General features: G+C 42.6%; 1 protein-coding gene across 1 annotated transcript; it reads left to right on the plus strand.

Annotated features, from left to right (window-relative positions):
• Nucleotides 1-6318: 6318 nt before the first annotated feature.
• Nucleotides 6319-18665, plus strand: wfdc2 (WAP four-disulfide core domain 2). Its single transcript, XM_055652361.1, has 4 exons — nucleotides 6319-6498; nucleotides 13825-13962; nucleotides 15249-15386; nucleotides 17980-18665. The coding sequence occupies exons 1-4, from the start codon at nucleotides 6399-6401 to the stop codon at nucleotides 18111-18113; spliced, it is 510 nt and encodes a 169-aa protein (XP_055508336.1). The 5' UTR covers nucleotides 6319-6398; the 3' UTR covers nucleotides 18114-18665.
• Nucleotides 18666-19026: the final 361 nt, after the last annotated feature.

The raw sequence follows: 19026 nt of genomic DNA on the forward strand, positions 1-19026 counted from the left end.
TTACAAACACCTATGAAGCCATGTGTCCCAAACATTACGGTGCCCTGTAATGGGATGCCTATGTATAAACACAGCTGTAATATCTACATGGTGAATCAAAAATGTATAAAAATGGCCTTTATTAAAATCTGACAATGAGCACTTTAACCACATGTGAATTTTTCTATTACAAATCTCAAATTGTGGAGTACTGAGGCAGATAAATAAATGATGGGTCTTTGTCCCAACTTTATGGAGGGCACTGTACTACACACAGTGCTCACGATGTAAGTCCATGTGTCCATGAGGAATGCCCTCAGAGGTCACTGCCCACAGCCTGGGCAGGGTCTGGATCTTCTCCAAGGCATCTCTTGGAGGTTGATTGTCCATATAGCTGCTGCTTCCCGTTCAGCAAATAAAATAGGACTGGAAGATTCCCTAAATGTTGAAACAGCTTATGACGTTCCTCTTTATCACAGGGAAATTCCCCAGATCAGAATATGTATAGAAACAGACTGCCAAATGTGATTAAGAGTCTGAAGATGGGTCAAGATAGTTTTTGAGGCCGTCTGAAGAAGGGTCTCGACCCGAAACATTACCCATTCCTTCTCTACAGAGATGCTGCCTGTCCAGCATTTTGCGCCTACCTTCAATAAGATCTACCTCCCCGCCAAGTCTAATCGTGAATGGTTATGAACACTGCACAACACTAACCACTACCTCAGCAACTGTGATCTTCTGTGGAATATGTCTGGTTGCATTACGGAGTTTGTTTTTGCACTCTTATGGTTACATAGTATTACTTTATTAATTTATTGTATTATTAGATATTTATCTGTGTGCTATTATGTCAATATACCTGTTAGGTTGCAGCAAGTATGAATTCCATTGATTGACTGTTGGTACATATGACAATTAAACTCTCATGATTCTTAAAATGATATCAAAGAATGGCTGAACATATTGTATTCATCAAAGACTATAGGACCAATCAACATCCCAGATGTAGCACTGAAGACGTAATCGAGAATGTGGCCAAACGATTTCTGTACTGGCACTGGCATGTGGGCAAATTGTCTTGGCATGTTTGCTCACAAAATTCAACATGACTAGCAACAGCCCAAAGGAAATGAAGAGGAAGAGGGAGAATGTGGGGAATAATTGGTGATGAGCTGGAGAATGCTAGAGTTATAGATGAATGAAAGGGTCTAAAAAGAGAGAGAGAGGGGGAGAGAGAGAGTGAGAGAGAGGCAAAGCAACAGTGAGATGGGAGTAAGGGTTCTGTGGAGAAAGAGAGAAGGGAGCCAAGGTGGAAAGAAGAAGAAGAGGATCCTGGAGGAAGAGGCCTTTCTGGGAAGAGGCAGAGAGGGAAAAAGTCCAATGTCCTGTGGAAAGAAAGAGGAAGGCAATGTGGAGGGATTAAGGAGTTAAGGAGAAAAAGGAGAGAACTCAACAGAGATGGTAGAGTGAGGGAGAATGGCTGTGTAGACACAGATGAGGGAAATAGGCTCGGATGATTTGGAACCTCACCTCTGGGATCAGGTGATTGGACCTGAGGATTGGGTAAAGGAATAGCTGAGGAATATTTCAGGCATGTCTGTGCATCGGATGACTCTGAGCGATCAGATTTAATGAGGGTGTGCAGGATGTGGTGCTTTGGAACTGAGATTCATGAGCAGCTGTCCACAGATCTGGAATTCATGAAGTTGTATCTAAGAATCTGGGGATTTGGTGGTTCAGTGAAGACTGTACAGTTCCGTTTGAGAATCCATTGGTTGTTCCTCGGGATTGGGTAGTTGAGTCTGGAGATTGGGTGGTCAACTCCGAGGATCAGATTGTTGTCTCTATTGGTTCTCATTGGGTTCAGGCAACCGTGTCTGGAGACAAGTTGAGGAATGATAGCTCCAGTTACCCTGGTAGGAGAGTGGGCAGGTGGAATTAATCATGTTTCTTGTAAACAGGAAATGAAACATTCAACTAGTGACCACAATCTGGAGACTGACCCCACAGGAAGTCACCACTGACTGCTGAGGAAACGAAAGCTAAAATGAATAGTTTCACATTTATCTAAAACAGGGGCCTGATGTCCAGAATGATCATGGGTTTGACTGGAGCAGTCCTGGAGATAGGTTCCTGTAATTGGATGAGGAGTGGAGGAGACCACACTCGAAGGCAAGGGTTGCCAACCTGGGGTACATTTACCCTTGAGTAAATGTCTCCTACCTAGGGGGTAAATTTGTTAATTCTGGATTTGTTAATAACAATATTTTCAAATGTCCTCTTTGTGGGTTGCTTTATTATGGTAGAAGTATAAACTCAAATTACTGAACAAAGCTGGGTGCGGGTAAATTTACTTTCAAAACGTTGCCTGGGGTAAACGGGATGGAGAAGGTTGGGAACCCCTGGTCTAAGGGTAGCTGTAAGGATAATGGGAGCAGGGAAGTTGAGCCAAGATAGTGACCAGAATGAATTAGGTTATGGCCAAAACAGAATAAATTTAAAAAAGTATTTGGCAAGGTTCCACGCAAGAGATTAGTGTGCAAAATTAGAACCCATAGTATTGGGGGCAGGGTATTGACATGGATAGAGAACTGGTTGGCAGACAGGAATTAACGGGTCCTTTTCGGAAAAGGCAGGCAGTAACTAGTGGGGTGCCGCAAGGCTCAGAGCTGGGACCCCACTTATTTACAATATATATAAACGATTTAGACGAGGGAATTAAATGTGACATCTCCAAATTTGCGGATTACACAAAGCTGGATGGCAGTGTGAGATGCGATGAGGATGCTATGAGGCTGCAGGGTGACTTGGATAGGTTGGGTGACTTGGCAGATGCAGTATAATGTGGACAAATATGAGGTTATCCATTTTGGTGGAAAGAACAGGAAGGCAGATTATTATCTGAATGGTGTCAGATTAAGTTAAGTGGAGGTGCAACGAGACCTGGGTGTGCTTGTACATCAGTCACTGAAAGTAAGCATGCAGGTACAGCAGGCAGTGAAGAAAGCTAATGCATGTTGGCCTTCATTGGGAGAGGATTTAAGTTTAGGCGCAAGGAGTTCCTACTGCAGTTGTTCACGGCCCTGGTGAGGCCGCACTTGAAGTATTGTGTGCAAATTTGGTCTCCTAATTTGAGGAAGGACATTATTGCTATTGAGGGAGTGCAGCATAGGTTTACCAGGTTAATTCCCGGGATGGCAGGACTGACATATGATGAAAGAATGGATCGACTGGGCTTGTATTCACAGGAATTTACGATGAGAGGGGATCTTATGGAAACATGTAAAATTCTTAAAGGATTGGACAGGCTAGATGCAGGAAAAATGTTCCCGATGTTGGGGGAGCCCAGAACCAGGGGTCACAGTTTAAGAATAAGGGGTAGGCCATTTAGGACTTGAGATGAGAGAAAACAAATTCACCCAGAGTGTTGTGAATCTGTGGAATTCTCTGCCACAGGAGGCAGTGGAGGCCAATTCACTGGATGTTTTCAAGTGAGTGTTCGATTTAATTCTTAGGGCTAAAGGAATGAAGGGATATGGGGAAAAAGCACGATCGGGGTACTGATTTTAGATGATCAGCTATGATCATATTGAATGGTGGTGTTGGTTCGATGGGTCAAATGACCTAGCTCTGCACCTATTTTTCCATGTTTCTATGTTTCTAAAAGGAGTCGGATATTTGGTTCTTTGAGCCGACTCACCAACCATCAATATTGCAACTGATTTTTTTTTCTCAACTCAAATTTCCTGAATTATCCTCATATCCACTAACTCCCATCATATCAAGATATGTTGCAGCTTTGCTCAGAATCCACTAGGAATATTACGTGTAGTTCTTGTCAACATAGTACATGAAGGATGTGGTAATGTTAGGGAAAATAAATTAATCTAGATATTTCCTGGAATGGAGAGGCTGGGTTTATTTTTGCTGGAACGTTGGAGGGTAGGAAGTGATCTTGTAGAAGCTTGTAAGATTATGAGGGTTTTAGATCAGGTAGAATATCAGTCACTTTCCAAGGGCAGGTGAGTCTACTCAGGTGAGTCTAGTTCAGGTGCACAGGTTTCAGGTGAGAGGTGAGAAATTTAAGGTAGATCAGAGGAGTAGATTTTTGACAGTCAAAACTTTTTTTGGTGGTCGGCCACACCCCCTCCCCACACACCCCCTCCCCACACGCCCCCTCCCCCCACACCACGCTTTCCCCCCTCCTACACCCCCCTGCCCACATACACCCACTCCCCCCCCCTCCCACCCCACATCCCCCTTCCCTCCCCTCCTCCCCTCCCACACATGAGGAGGAGGGGGAGGGAGTGCTGGGGGATGAGGGGAAATGAGACACTCCTGCACAGTTAGGGGCTATGGGTGGGTGGTGGAATATTGCATTGGGGAAATGGTCCCTCTTAGTCTAGTAAGTCATCATAAGTGGATGTTTGTCCAAAATGTCAAAGCTGACTTTGTATGAGAGTATCAAGGTTTCCGGAACCCCAAAGCGGATGGATAGTTTTGAGATCCAGAGGAGCAACGATCTCGTTGAATGACGGAACGGACTTGAGGAGGGGGGGCGCTTTCCTAGGGTTTTCATTTGCATATTTGCAAATTTATTTCCTAACATGTCAATGCATATATTCTCAAAGACAAATATATAAAACCAGGAGGGTTCCAAACAATCTTGTTCAATCCTTCCTCAACCTTCTGAAGAAGGGTTTCGGCCCGAAACGTTGCCTATTTCCTTCGCTCCGTAGATGCTGCTGCACCCGCTGAGTTTCTCCAGCTTTTTTGTGTACCTTCCTCAACCTTGTTTGCCACTTGATTTATCTGCCCTTAACTCAAAAAAATACATCCTATGGTGACAAGTCTGCCTCACATTATTCCCAGTAAGATGGCTCTTCATCACGATCTACACAATAAAAATATAAAATATATCATCGTGCAATTATACATGCATTACACAGTAGGACTCTGAGAATTGAGATGTATTGGCACACGTTAACAGGGCAGGTCTTCAAAAGCTTGAAGACTGCATGCATCCACTAAAGATGATGTTACTCTGCCAACGACCCACTCAGAATCAATGCCTACTATTTTTATTGCTTATTATTGTGTAATTATGATACAGAAGATCATTTGGCTCATTGGATCCCTGTTAGTTTCTGGCAGAGCAATCCCATCATTCCTGTTCCCCTTTCCCTATTCTCATGTAACCCTAACACTCTCTCCTTTGATTCATTTAGCACTTGACTACACTCAGAAGGAATTAACAGTAGCCAATTGTATTGAATGGCCTCCCTATGTTGCCCAACCCGGAAAAAAATTGATGTTTTTGTTGGATGAGACTTAAATGAAGTCTAAAGGATTTCAATAGAGACTCAGTAAACTTCAGTTAAGTCTCACCAGGAGAACTGATAAAGTCTCAGCAGGGGAATCTATAACCACCTTCAAATGATTTGTGGCAAGTCAGAGAGCAAATGAGGGAAAATATATGAACTTGGATGGTGTTACAGATCTGGAACCCATTACCTGTAACCCTCATCACATTTAAACATCTCCTTTGGTTGCCTGGGAAAGAACAGTCCTCATCTCAGGAGTTAGGTTAGCAACTAATATCTGTTACAAGACTATTGACTGTTGCAGATGTCTGGAGTCCACCTACTCCCACCCTGCTTTCTTTAAGACTCCATTCAATTTCCCTGGTTCCTCTGTCTCCATTGAATCTGCTCTGATGATTAGATTTTCTCCGCAGATGTTGCTGAGATATCTGGCAGTAGACAGTGCAGAGACATTAATGTAGACGGTGAAATACTTGACCCTGGCACAATGCGGACATGGTGATTACATGGCACCTAATGAAGATGGAATGGAGGCAGAGCTATCTCACTTCTTGGAGAACGTGTCAGGAAATCCCACTACACTGCAGTCTTACCGGAATTTGTATTCATGATGCCTTGTTCAGGTCAGTCAGCTTGTGAATATTTCTCTGATGTCCACTTAACTACTCTCAGATTACACCTCAGCCTTCTCTTACATGAAGAAAAGACCCCAGCCTGTTTAGTTTATTCAGGCAAGCCAATCCTCTCAGTTCCAGGATTATCCTTGTAAATGTTCTTATACCTTTTCAGCTAAAATAAATGGTAATTCTTAAACTTGCCAGATACAAAAACCTAACCAAACCCATGAGTGCATATTCTGAGGCTGTACTGGCAGTACTAGGATCCCGAGGGATGCAGTTAAATTGGAAACAGATTTATGTCCTAACTGGCATAAAGCTACTTCCTGGATCTTTTGTACAAAATGCAAGGCTGGGTCCCAGGCTGAATATTTGAAATACTTGAGGTAATGAGGTCCGCCCTCGCCAGTCTGGTTACAGATGTGTTTCACTTCATATCTCCGCCGTCTCACTTAGTGCTGCTCCATCACCCCTGGACATGAGGACATGGTCCCCCTTCCGTCTTGCCCTGGCCCTCACCCTTGCTACTATCCTATTATGGCTGGGGTCAACCCCAGCCACAGGACTCAACTTCACAGGTGAGTTCTCAACTGTTTTCATGTCTCAAAGTGTTTTTGTTTGCACTCCAGTCTTATGAGCCGTGTACTGTGGAATCCAGTATATGTAAACGCCTTTTAATGTCAGCAAGGAACCAAATGCAGCTGACCTGTATGGATATCCATCTTCACACTGCACACTGCAGTCTTATTTCTAGACTACAACTTTGATCTTTCAATATTGCTGCGTTTACTCTCGCTCTGGCTTGCTTCACTGTTTCTCATTCTGCCCCACTCTGACTCCAGTCTGCCTGTCTCTTTCCCCTATCTGCTTCACTTTCTCTCTCTCTCTCTTGCCTGCCCTATTCTCTGTTCTGTCCGACTCACTCCTTTTGTCCTGTGTGCCTCTTTCTTTATGCTGTCTCAATCACTCTCTCTCATGTACTAAGGAATATAACAATAGGAGCAGGCTATTCGGTTAACCCTTCGAGTCTATTCCAATGTGCAATAAGCTCATAATTGATTTGTGAGCTATCCCCATCTATATTTGTTGATACCTTTGATTAACTAAAATATATCAATCTCATTTAAAACTGAGTTAACATTCTTGGCATTTGTCAAAGAAAGTTCCATTTTCTTGCTGCCCTCTGCCTGCAAAAATGTTTCCTGACTTGCTCCCAAGGCTTGAGTCTAGTGTTTTGTTCCTCTAGTACTTGATTCTTCAACTAACATGAATAGCTTTGCGCTATTGTCAATTTCTATCGTGAAAACTTTTAATCAAATGACCCAGTAACCTTCGATTTTCTATGAAATACAACCATAGGTCTTGTAATCTCTTGCGTTCTAATGCTTGATGGCATGCTTACATTCTGCTAAATACACATGGTACTCCCTGTGATTTGAGGGGTGTTGTCCATTGCACTCCTAATGCAGTCTAAGCATTGCCTCTTCCCTCTCTTTGTTTTGTCTCTATTACTCATTATCTATCTTCCTGAATGTTACATCTTTGCTCTCTTTATCAATCTCTTTCTCCTTCTTTTGTGTTTCTGTGTCTCTTCCTTGTCTCCTACACTCCCTAACATCAGCACAGAAGTACAGGGAAAGATTGCAAATATCTGGTGATGCTTGAACAACCTACAGTTATTTAAATCCTAAACATTGCAATAATTCACAATCTGCATAGGTTCAATATTATATGTTTTAAATGAAGTAGTATAATTGTGCAGGAATATGGTAGTGGATAAATAGACAATACCCTATCCAGATCCAAAAGATTAAGATGCATGGGATCCAACAGGGATTTGGTAGACAATAGGTGCAGGAGTCGGCCATTCGGCCCTCCGAGCCAGCACCGCCATTCAATGTGATCATGGCTGATCATCCCCAATCAGTACCCCGTTCCTGCCTTCTCCCCATATCCCCTGACTCCGCTATCTTTAAGAGCCCTATCTAACTCTCTCTTGAAAGTATCCAGAGAATTGGCCTCCACCACCCTCTGAGGCAGAGAATTACACAGACTCACAGTTCTCTGTGAGAAAAAGTGTTTCTTCGTCTCCCTTCTAAATGGCTTACCCCTTATTCTTAAACTGTGGCCCCTGGTTCTGGACTCCCCCAACATCGGGAACATGTTTCCTGCCTTTAGCATGTCCAAACCCTTAACAATCTTATATGTTTCAATAAAATGCCCTCTCATCCTTCTAAACTCCAGAGTGTACAAGCCCAGCCGCTCCATTCTCTCAGCATATGACAGCCCCACCATCCCGGGAATTAACCATGTAAACCTACGCTGCACTCCCTCAATAGCAAGGATGTCCTTCCTCAAAGTAGGGGAACAAAACTGCACACAATACTACAGGTGTGGTCTCACTAGGGCCCTGCACAACCCTCGCTCCATAGATGCTGCTGCACCCGCTGAGTTTCTCCAGCATTTTTGTCTGCCAACTGCAGAAGGACCTCTTTATAATCCTATACTCAACTCCTCTTGTTATGAAGGCCAACATGCTATTCGCTTTCTTCACTCCCCACTATACTTGCAAATCTTACTTTCATTGACTGATGAACAAGGACCCCCAGATCCCGAACGGAATCGAACTGAATCTGAATAGAAGAAAGAATAGTAGTGAAAGGGTGCCATTCTGACTAGAGAACTGTAATCAGTGGTGTTCTGCAGGTATCAGTACATGGATCTTGATTGCTTGTGATATCTATAAATGCCCTGGACAAACATGTAGATGGGTTGGTTAGTTTTGTAGATGCTTAGACAGTGATCTTACGGTCCAAATCCACAGCTGGCTGAAAGTAAAAACACAAGTAGATAGAGTGCTAAAGAAGACACATGGTATTCTTGCCTTCAACCTTTGGGGTATTGAGTATAAGAGTCAGGAAGTCATGTTACAGCTTTATAAAACTTTGGGTAAGCAGTATTCAGAGAACTGTGTGCAGGTCTGGTCACCCCATTACAGGAAGGATGTGGAGGCTTCACAAAGTATTCTAAAGACATTTATCTAGATGTCACATGGATTTGAGTATATTAACTATAAGGAGATGTTGGACAAACTTGAATTGTTTTCTCCGGAGGAGACCATATATACGTTTATACAAGGCAGCATAGAGGTAGACAGTTTAAACCTTTTTCCAAAGATGAAAATGTTAGATACTAGAGGGCATAGCTTTAATATGTGTATCTTGTGTTTTTATGACTGTTGGCAGATCAATTTCCCTCCTGGGATAAATAAAATTGTATCATATCGTATCGTTAAAGTCAGAGAGGGAAAGTTTAAAGGGGATGTGTGGCAGGTTTATTACATAACCTGACATATGAATGGATGTGCTGCTAGGTGGAAGCAGATACAACAGCTAAGAGGCTAAAATCCACTAGGATGTCTGATACTATTTAAGACGTTATTTAATTTTGCCTCATAATTACATGCACCTCCTCGAACCACATCTATTGCATTCGGTTTCCTGCTGTAGCCTTCTTTACGTCGGCGTAACCAAGCGTAGATCCAGCGATCATTTTGTCAAACACTGTGCTCGGTTTGCCAAGGCCTGCTGGATATCCAGTTTGCTAATCATTTTAACTCCCCTTCCCATTTCCATACTGACCATTCTGTCCTGAGCCTCTTCCATTGCCAGAATGAAGCAACAAGCAAACTTGAAAATATCACCCCATATTCTGCTTGGGTAGCTTACAACTTAAGGTTATGAGCATTGATTTCTCCAATTTAAGGTAACTAAACTACAAACAATCCTTCCTCCCTTCCCCTCTCTTCCCAGTGCCTCACCTGGACTCAGACCCATTTCTTCTCTTCTCCCTCCCCTTCCACCTAAGTTATTTCCTCTGGCTTCACAATCTGCACTTTTGCTGTACTTATCTCACACCTTTTGCCTTTTCATCCGTAGCTTTTGTTCATCTATCAGTCTATAAAAAAAACCCTCATCTATATCCATAAATCATTTCCCTAGCTTTGCCCTGCCCTTGCTCTTTTTCAGCTTCCGCCAACCCCCGCCACCCACTCAATCTGAAGAAGGGCCCCAACTTGAAACATCACCTATCCCTATTCTCCCAAAATGCTGCCTGACCCGCAGAGTTACTCCAGCACTTTGTCTTTTTTTGTAAACCATTTGCTAAACCATTTGAGATCAGAAGTTCCTGATATCAACATCCTTTGGTTATAATTAAGTCTTGTCATTGGCCTTTCCATTTAACTACAGACCTCCAATGATGGGTCTGCACTTGCAATAGGTTTTCAAACTCCTTGCTGTGTTTGTTGCAAAGATGAAAAAAAATAATGACATCCATTGAGATTGAGAGTTCCCACAGCAACATCTGGTTGGGAGGTAATTGACTCTCTACATCTCACCCAGTCTTTGCCGCACATTCACCTCAAGCAAGATAGTTTGCTGTGGATTCAGAATGAGCATATATTTCAAGCTTTGCTTGAATTAGATGCTCATTGAAAGTTAACCGAGACTCAATTATACTGTCGCAAGTGTTCAGACTCTGCACTGAGTCTAATTTCAGTGGTAGTGTGGGCAAATATTAGTCGGGGGCCCAGGGAGAAGACCACAATCAGACCACTTCTAATTGAATAAATGCAGGAAATAGCTGCAATCAGAGAAAATCAGGATTTTCTGAGAAATTGTTGAAAGGGCCCATTCAGCCTGAAAATTACAACCTGCTGTCAGCCGCAAATGGTGAAGGAAATAGTAGTACCTGTGTTGAGCAATTGTACTATAAAAGCTGAAAGCTGGACTTGATTGATGCCCATTAAACCTGACATTGGACCAGGCATTCCCTCAGCTCAAGTGTTCCCACTGAAGTGCCACTAAGTGAATCGCAGACTAACTAAAGTTTTACTGTATCTTTTCTTCATCCAGTTCTGGGGTGTGTCGCTGTAGGTATTCTGGCCCATTGCAGAGTGCAGTTAAGAGTCAATGGCTTGCCCATGGGTCTGAATCTATATAGGACAAACCCTGAAGTACACTGGTGTCCGAAACGGGTTCTTTTGACGGTGGAATTGCCTGTCAGTCACCAAGAATGAAACATTACAGAAAATATCAGGATACATTTTGGTACCTTTCAGAACATATTGGTTTCAAGATGCATATAGTCAATCATCAGAGAGTCACTAAAGCTAAGTATACATGACATGGGACATCTGTAGAGATATGAATATCGATATTTCTCCAGTATTCGGCTTCAGGATAGATATTGTTAACTAGGGTAGAATCAGTGCCAATATAGACCACTGTGGAGTGTTAATCTCAGGAGAGTTTCTAATATTGGGCAGAGAGAGACTTTGTTCAAAGCATATATTAACAGCATTCTATAGCATTGTGGATAGAATAGTGATTCAGTTGATTTCACTCTATTTCTGGATGGCCCTGGACTAACTTGTTATTCCTGAGACTACACTAGCCTGAAATATTATCTTCTCTAGTACCAATAGGGTGCGACACTGTCAGAAATGCTGGTTTTGGGATGATATTATTTTGTTCATATTTTCATGGCACATGGTTAATCATTACCATCGATATTTATTGCCCTGCAATATGTGACTTTTTGGGCCATTTCAGGGGATAGTTCAATCATAATTACAGATCTGGAGTTACATATCGAGCAAATCTTCATTGATGGTATTGGTGAAGCAGATGAACTTTCACAACAGCTGATTATTCATTTCGAAGGTTACACAAAAAAGCTGGAGAAACTCAGCGGGTGCAGCAGCATCTATGGAGCGAAGGAAATAGGCAACGTTTCGGGCCGAAACCCGTTTCGGCCCGAAACGTTGCCTATTTCCTTCGCTCCATAGATGCTGCTGCACCTGCTGAGTTTCTCCAGCTTTTTTGTGTAACCTTCGATTCTCCAGCATCTGCAGTTCCCTCTTAAACACTGATTATTCATTTCATTGTGCTTACCAAGACTCATAGATTTTATTTATAATTTGAGTCCCAGAATAATCATTCCGACATGCGCAGAATGTGGCATGGGCTGAATAATACAAATGGCTGCAAAATGGTCAGGCAACATCACTGGTGATAGCACAGCCCGAAGATCATAGAACACTAAAGATCATCCGCTCTATGATCTTTGGTGCAGCCCTACTTGATGTACATAATGCATTCTATACTTGCTTTGAGCAGAAGGCCAACCTGTTTGTTCAGACCCCCCCCCCTTACACTGTCAGCATATACTGTCTGCGGGGAGGGACAAATAACATTCCAACCTCCTCCTTGAGATCCCTTTCCCAAACTGTGGTGTGTCTTAACATTTACTATGTGTCCCACCAAGATACATGTGGCTAAAACCACAGGCAGCAATTGGATTGCACAGGGGAACAAACTGGCAAGCTCCTGTACTCTGTACAGACAATCAGCAAATAAGAATTAAATTAGGGTCCTTGTTGTTTTCATACACATTGGCCCAGTTGAAACATAACTCATGGACTGTTTCCAGCGCCGCCTGGGTACCTTTGTTTAGCTGCAAGTGAAAACTGAAGAGTGTGGGTCATAATTCTTTGATGTGAGTTCTGCTGGAAAGGAAACAATGAGTAATATGCATATTGGTGACCTGATTGCGTGCAGGAAATGGGTCAAGGAAATTCCATCTGTGCAGCATGCACCTGCCTTGAAACCCTGCCCAGTTTTCCAAAGCTTTAGACTTACAGGAAGTGGGCACAAACATTCAAAACACCTATGATTTACACATAAAAAATAAAGTCAGATTCAGAGGCTTCAGTAAGCAGATCTGCTGAATTAAACTTAAGTTTTCACTCAAGTCCTATGCCCCTGTGCTGAAAGCAAAGGTCATGACACAGGAACCCACAAATATCTGCATTACAAGGGTTTACAACGTTGGTAAACGTACTGCAGCCGACCCCAGGACTCTGTCCCTGTCCTATCCTGCACTATGAGGCCCTATGCAATTTGTCAAGGAACATGATTTTCCCTGGCAAACGCACGAAATGCTACACTTGTCGCTTTACCTCCGCCCTCGACTCCATTCAAGGACCCAAGCAGTCTTTCCAGGTGCGGCAGAGGTTCACCTGCACCTCCTCCAACCTCATCTATTGCATCCGCTGCTCTAGATGTCAGCTGCTCTACATCGGTGAGACCAAGCGTAGGCTTGGCGATCGCTTCGCCGAACACCTCTGCTCGGTTCGCAATAACCAACCTGATCTCCTGGTGGCTCAGCACTTCAACTCCCCCTCCCATTCCGAATCCGACCTTTCTGTCCTGGGCCTCCTCCATGGCCAGAGTGAGGCCCACCGTAAATTGGAGGAGCAGCACCTCATATTTTGCTTGGGCAGTCTGCACCCCAGCGGTATGAACCTTGACTTCTTTAATTTCAGATAGTCCTTACTTTCTCCTCCCCATCTCAGCTCTCCCTCAGCCCTCTGGCTCCACCTCTTCCTTTCTTCCTCTCACCCCTCACCCCCCACCCACCCTCGCATCAGTCTGAAGAAGGGTTTTGACCCAAAACGTTGCCTATTTCCTTCGCTCCATAGATGATGCCTCACCCGCTGAGTTTCTCCAGAATTTTGTCCACCATGAATTGCTCCTATCCCGGTGGCTTGGGGACATTAATTTGGCTGATACTCTGAGAGAATGCTGTAGGGAAGCATTCCTTTCAATGCTCCTCAGTTGGACATAAACATTTCACTGTTGAAAAAAACTGGGAAGTTCTCTGCAGTGTCCTGGAAGGTCCTTTCTCTGACTGCAGTATTCGCCCATTGATGTATCAGACTCGTTAATGTTCCATTAATGGTTGCATATGGTCCCTGAGATTTGCAGTCTTCAATGAATATCAGACTGTGATGCAATGTATATGTGGAGAATCACAGGAGAGTGTTTTGTGTTTGGAAGAGATTAAACTCGGACAGTGCCCTCGGAGACTGGTGGTTGCTGTGACAAAGCGCGGATGTAGATGTGATGAAGATTGCCCTGGCCCGGACAAGTGCTGTGTCTTTGATTGTGGTGCTGTCTGTGTACCACCAGCATTCAGTAAGTATCTATCGCCTCACTCGCATGAAAATTGCCTAGTCTTCTAAACTCACAAAAATATGTTTTTTTGCACTTTGGAATACATCTTGGATAAATGCAGAGAAAATTCCAACGAGAATGTTATTTTTTTGTGGGAAGATGATCTCAAACTAAAGACTTGAGCTTCTCAGTAACGCCTGTTGATATTAATGAAATGTGGTCTTACATGTCGGGGCCCAGCAATGCTCCGTTTTATACCATGTAGAACAGTAGAATATCATGAGGTTTTTGAAACAACATTACGGAAACATGTAACAGTTTTAATGCTCAAACAATGGAACAATTAAATCTGTAGGTCTTGTGCTACTAAACCAATATGATTCCCCCTTCAGCCAGCTACTCCCCTTTCCTGAAGCTTGCTTTCAGTGAGAGGTGCAGACTCCATTCTTGTGTGACTCCATCCCCCAAGGTCCAGCAATATCAAATCCCTGCTGGTGGTTCAGTTCCTTCTCACTGAGCTTCATCTTCTGAGTACACGCATCACAGATTCCAGAAAAAGTAAGATCTCACAATAGACAATATACAATAGGTGCAGGAGTAGGCCATTTGGCCATTCGAGCCAGCACTGCCATTCAATGTGATCATGGCTGATCATCCCCAATCAGTACCCCGTTCCTGCCTTCTCACCATATCACCTGACTCCGCTATTTTTAAGAACCCTATCTAGCTCTCTCTTGAAAGCATCCAGAGAACCGGCCTCCACCACCCTCTGAGGCAGAGAATTCCACAGACATTAACCCTTCCTCACATCTGCTCCAAACTTGTATCAGGCTCGCAATGCCTTGAAATCCACTTCAGACAGGTCATAGTCTGCAGCAGGTACTCCTGGTTGCTAATTGAAGATGATATACCCATTCCACTGAACAGAGTGACAGAGTGCATTGCTCACCATAAAATGAAGATCTGGGTAATTATTATTTCCTAACAGTTCGATATTTCCTAAACCTAGATGTTCCTATGGAACAAAAAGTGAACTGGTTACTTATAACCTGGGCTTAAAGAGCAAATTTAACTTGCTAAATCAAACTCAATGAAGAAGCAACCCAATAAAAACAAACCCTCAGGCATGAGGTAAAGATCAAAATAAGGGGAGGAGTTAATAGAGGGTATGGGGCACTTGAAACAGGAGCCTCCGAGCATAAAATCTGCAGGGGAAATAATTTCACTGGATATTACAAGTGTGATTTATGTTGTATTGCACATTCTGACCCAGCTCTAACAGCAATTAATGTATTTGATTTCCATAGATAAGCCTGGGATCTGTCCTTTGAGAATCGGAGGAATTGGCGTATGTGCTGAATATTGTACAGATGACAGTGACTGCCCTGAGGAGGAGAAATGCTGCAGCAATGGATGTGGCCATGAATGCACCACTCCCCAAGAAGGTAGAACACACCTGAAACATGTTATCATAAGAGCACAAAATATAGAAGCAGGTGTAGGATGATTTCTTCATCTGAACCACTGATACAGATTGTGAACAGTCCGGGCCCCAAATCCTATCCCCATGATAATGGTGTGAGAAAGAATTGTGGATGCTGGATAAAATCAAAGGTAGACACAAAAAGCTGGAGTAACTCAGCGGGTGAGACAGCATCTATGGAGAGAAGTAATGGGTGACGTTTCCGGTCGAGACCCGAAACGTCACCCATTCCTTCTCTCCATAGATGCTGCCTCACCCACTGAGTTACTCCAGCATTTTGTGTCTACTCATGATAATGGTATTGGTTCACTGTTGTCACGTGTATCAAGATGTGTGAAAAACATTGTTTGCCTGTTATCTAGACAGATTATACCATATATGAGTTCATCAGATAGTGCAAAAGAGAAAATAAACAGAGTGCAGAGTATAGTGTTACAACAACTGAGAAAGTACAGGTGCTGGAGGGAGGCTGGTTTGCATGATGGTCTGGGCTGTGTTCATAAATCTTTGCCAAATCCTTGCCAGTTAGGGCAGAGCATTTGCTCTCGCAGGCTATTATGCATCTGGATAAGATGTTTTCTATGGTGCATCTGTAGAAATTGGCCATAGTCGTTGGAGACATGCCGAATTTCCTTATTCTTCTGAGGTACTAGAGGAGTTGGTCTGGTTTTTTGGTCATAGTCAACCTGTTTGGATTCTACCAGATTTGTCAAATACAATTTCCCTTCATAAATCCGTGTTGACTCCATCCAATCTTATTATTTTCTTAGTGTCTTTTTAACACTTTTTAGCAATATATTCCAGTATTATATGATTTTAATTTCCTCAGTCCCCTGTTTAATTTATCTGGTGCAAGTCTGCAGGGGATCTACATTAATTGTTGACAATCTGTAGAAGCTTATGCCAACTGTTTTTATGATACTTTCCAGCCTACATTTATATTCTATTTCCCCTTATCCAAGCTTTATTCCTTCTTTGGCAAATTTTGAAAAATTCCCAAATCTTGTTTTCGGTTTCTTTTTAGCCACAGCTGGACCACTTTTCCTGTGTGATTCCTGTGTATCTTAGTCCCTTAAATGTTAGCCATTGCTAGTTTGCAGTCATAACTTTCAATGTAGCTTCCAAATCCAGCACATACAATCAAAGCCTTACGCTTTGCTCATGTGCTTCATTCAAATTTAAGACTGAATAAATCTTTCAATTTTTATATAAAACTATATATTATGATCTTTGTTTCCTAAAGACCCCTTAATTATCAGTCCAATGAACCCTTCCTCATTAAATAGGATTAGTCATTCAAGCCAGTTGGCGGCACAGTGGTAGAGTTACTGTGCCAGAGAACCGGATTCAATCCTGACTACAGGTGCTATCTGTAAGGAGTTTATACATTCTCCCTAGGACCGTGTGGAGTTTCTCAAGGTGCTCCGGTTTCCACCCACACTCCAAGGACATGGAGGTTTGTAGGTTAGTTGGCATCTGTAAATTGTCCGTAGTGTGTAGGTTAGAGCTAGTAAAATCGTTGGTCGGTGATCGTTGGTTGAAGGGCCTGTTTTCACAATGTACCTCTAAATTAAACCAAACCAAACCAAACTAAACTAAATAGTCACTCAGAACAAAAGTTACCCAATGTGTATCTGTAAGGGTCAATGTACAGAACTCTATGAGTCCAGGGTTATCATAGATTCAGTAAACTGCAGTGATGTGCTGACCACAACTTCATGGCTCTCTTCAATTAATTTTTCAGGATATTATCGCCACTGGCAAGGACGGCATTTATTGCCCATCTCATAGTTACCCTTTAGAAAATGGTGTTGAGTTGCTTCTTAAATGTGGTAGATCATAGAGCTGTTTCCATGCTGTATAGCTCTATGGCAGTATAGTCCTTCTGGTGAGTGTGCTTCCATAGTACAGTTGGAGAGTGAATTCCAGAATTTAGACTCGATGACGATGAAGGACCAGCAATATATCCCAAGTCACGATAATGTTCGAGTGGAAGGGAATCTGCAAGAGAATTCTCAGACATCTGCTGCCCTTGCCCTTCTTGGTGGTAGAGCTTGTGGGTTTGGAAAGTGCCATTAAAGTGGCCTAGGCAGGTAACCAAAGCACATTTTGTAGATGGTACAAACTGCAGTCACTCTGAGTTGGTGATTGAGGGAACAAATACTTATTGCATATTCCCATGAATAGCTTTAAGTTGCTTACAATCATGCAGGGAATTGTTTGCAGTTACCAACATTTAAATACCAACATTTTCCTACAAAATCTGGTCTATTGGTTATTCATGGTAATGTTTACTCATTAACTTTGCTCCCTTTATTAGGATCTTTCAGTACAGTACCTTACAGTATTAAATCTTCTGGATGGCATTCCCAACAATAAGCAAACTTATAAATTATAACGTGAACATGAAATAAAGTCATAATGTTCCCCACTGACCCAGCAGTGTGTGTACCTTGGCCCTGAAACATTCTGGAGTACACCCAAATGCCTGCTATTACTTTTATATGCATTGATCACCTCAGTTGTTGACAATGGTATTGGTTTTGTTTATACAGTGAAACCAGGAAGATGTTCCTTGCCCCAAAGAACTCAGATGTGTGCTGAGTTCTGTCAACATGATGGTGACTGTCCAAAGGAGCAGAAATGTTGCAAAACCACCTGTGGGCATGCCTGTGCTGAGCCATGTTAATGTCTCGTTAAGTGTATTTTCATGCTCATCACGGTTGTTAGACGTCTGTTTGTGCCATATTCTAGCCATTAATGCCTGATTAGTAATCTATTACTGCGCTTTTAAAACCTAATCCTGCTCTGCCAGTGGTCAATTACTGCCATGTCCTTGGTATATTTTTGCCCTGCAAGTGACCTAATAGTGCTGCTTATGCTGCATTAAGACGTTATTAAAGTTGAAAGTGCCTCCTCATTCTGTTGGAGCCCTGTGATCACACTGAATGTTATGTGCTGAACAACTGTAAGACCTTCATTGGAGTCCTACTGAAGTCCTGGATCAGCTGCTGATTTAGCAGTGATCTGCTGGAGTCATAAAAGGATCCTGCTGCAGTTGTGCTGCAATGACACCAAGTCACAGTATTCTCCTGGAGCGACGTCAAGTCACAAATGGCCTCCCACTTTGGAATGTTCACAGGCCAGGCAACTTCCTGCTTCATAAATTAGAAACCGCTAACAGACATGGATACATATGGAACTGTTTAATCAAAGGTAATAAAATTTATATCTGCATAAATTACTTTGTGAGATGTTTTTTGTCTTGATAATGCTTCTGAAAGCACATAAGTCAATTTTTCAAGAACAAAAATCATTCTATAAATTTTCTCATATTTTCCTATAACATAGGTGACCATTTGGCACATTGATTCAACGTTGGCTCTTAGGACAAGTATGTCAGTCCCATTTTCCTGATAGAAGAGCTTGTTAGAGCTATATAGCACAGAAACAGGCCCAGTAAGTCCATGCTGACAAGATACCCCATCCAAGAAAGTCCCATTTTCTTGCATTTGGTCCATATTTCTCTAGGTCTTGCCTGTACAAATTTATTTTAAATGCTGTTATTATACTTGCCTAAGCAACATTCCCTGGCAGCTCAT

The sequence above is a fragment of the Leucoraja erinacea genome, chromosome 21 (assembly GCF_028641065.1).
Source record: "Leucoraja erinacea ecotype New England chromosome 21, Leri_hhj_1, whole genome shotgun sequence".
Taxonomy (NCBI): domain Eukaryota; kingdom Metazoa; phylum Chordata; class Chondrichthyes; order Rajiformes; family Rajidae; genus Leucoraja; species Leucoraja erinaceus.

Bases quoted from the DNA above. Each gene is read 5' to 3' on its own strand.
- wfdc2 (XM_055652361.1), top strand. From the start codon at position 6,399: ATGAGGACATGGTCCCCCTTCCGTCTTGCCCTGGCCCTCACCCTTGCT. The intron at 6,499-13,824 runs GTGAGTTCTCAA...TGTGTTTGGAAG, and splicing joins CACAGGACTCAACTTCACAG to AGATTAAACTCGGACAGTGC. The intron at 15,387-17,979 runs GTAGAACACACC...TTGTTTATACAG, and splicing joins ATGCACCACTCCCCAAGAAG to TGAAACCAGGAAGATGTTCC.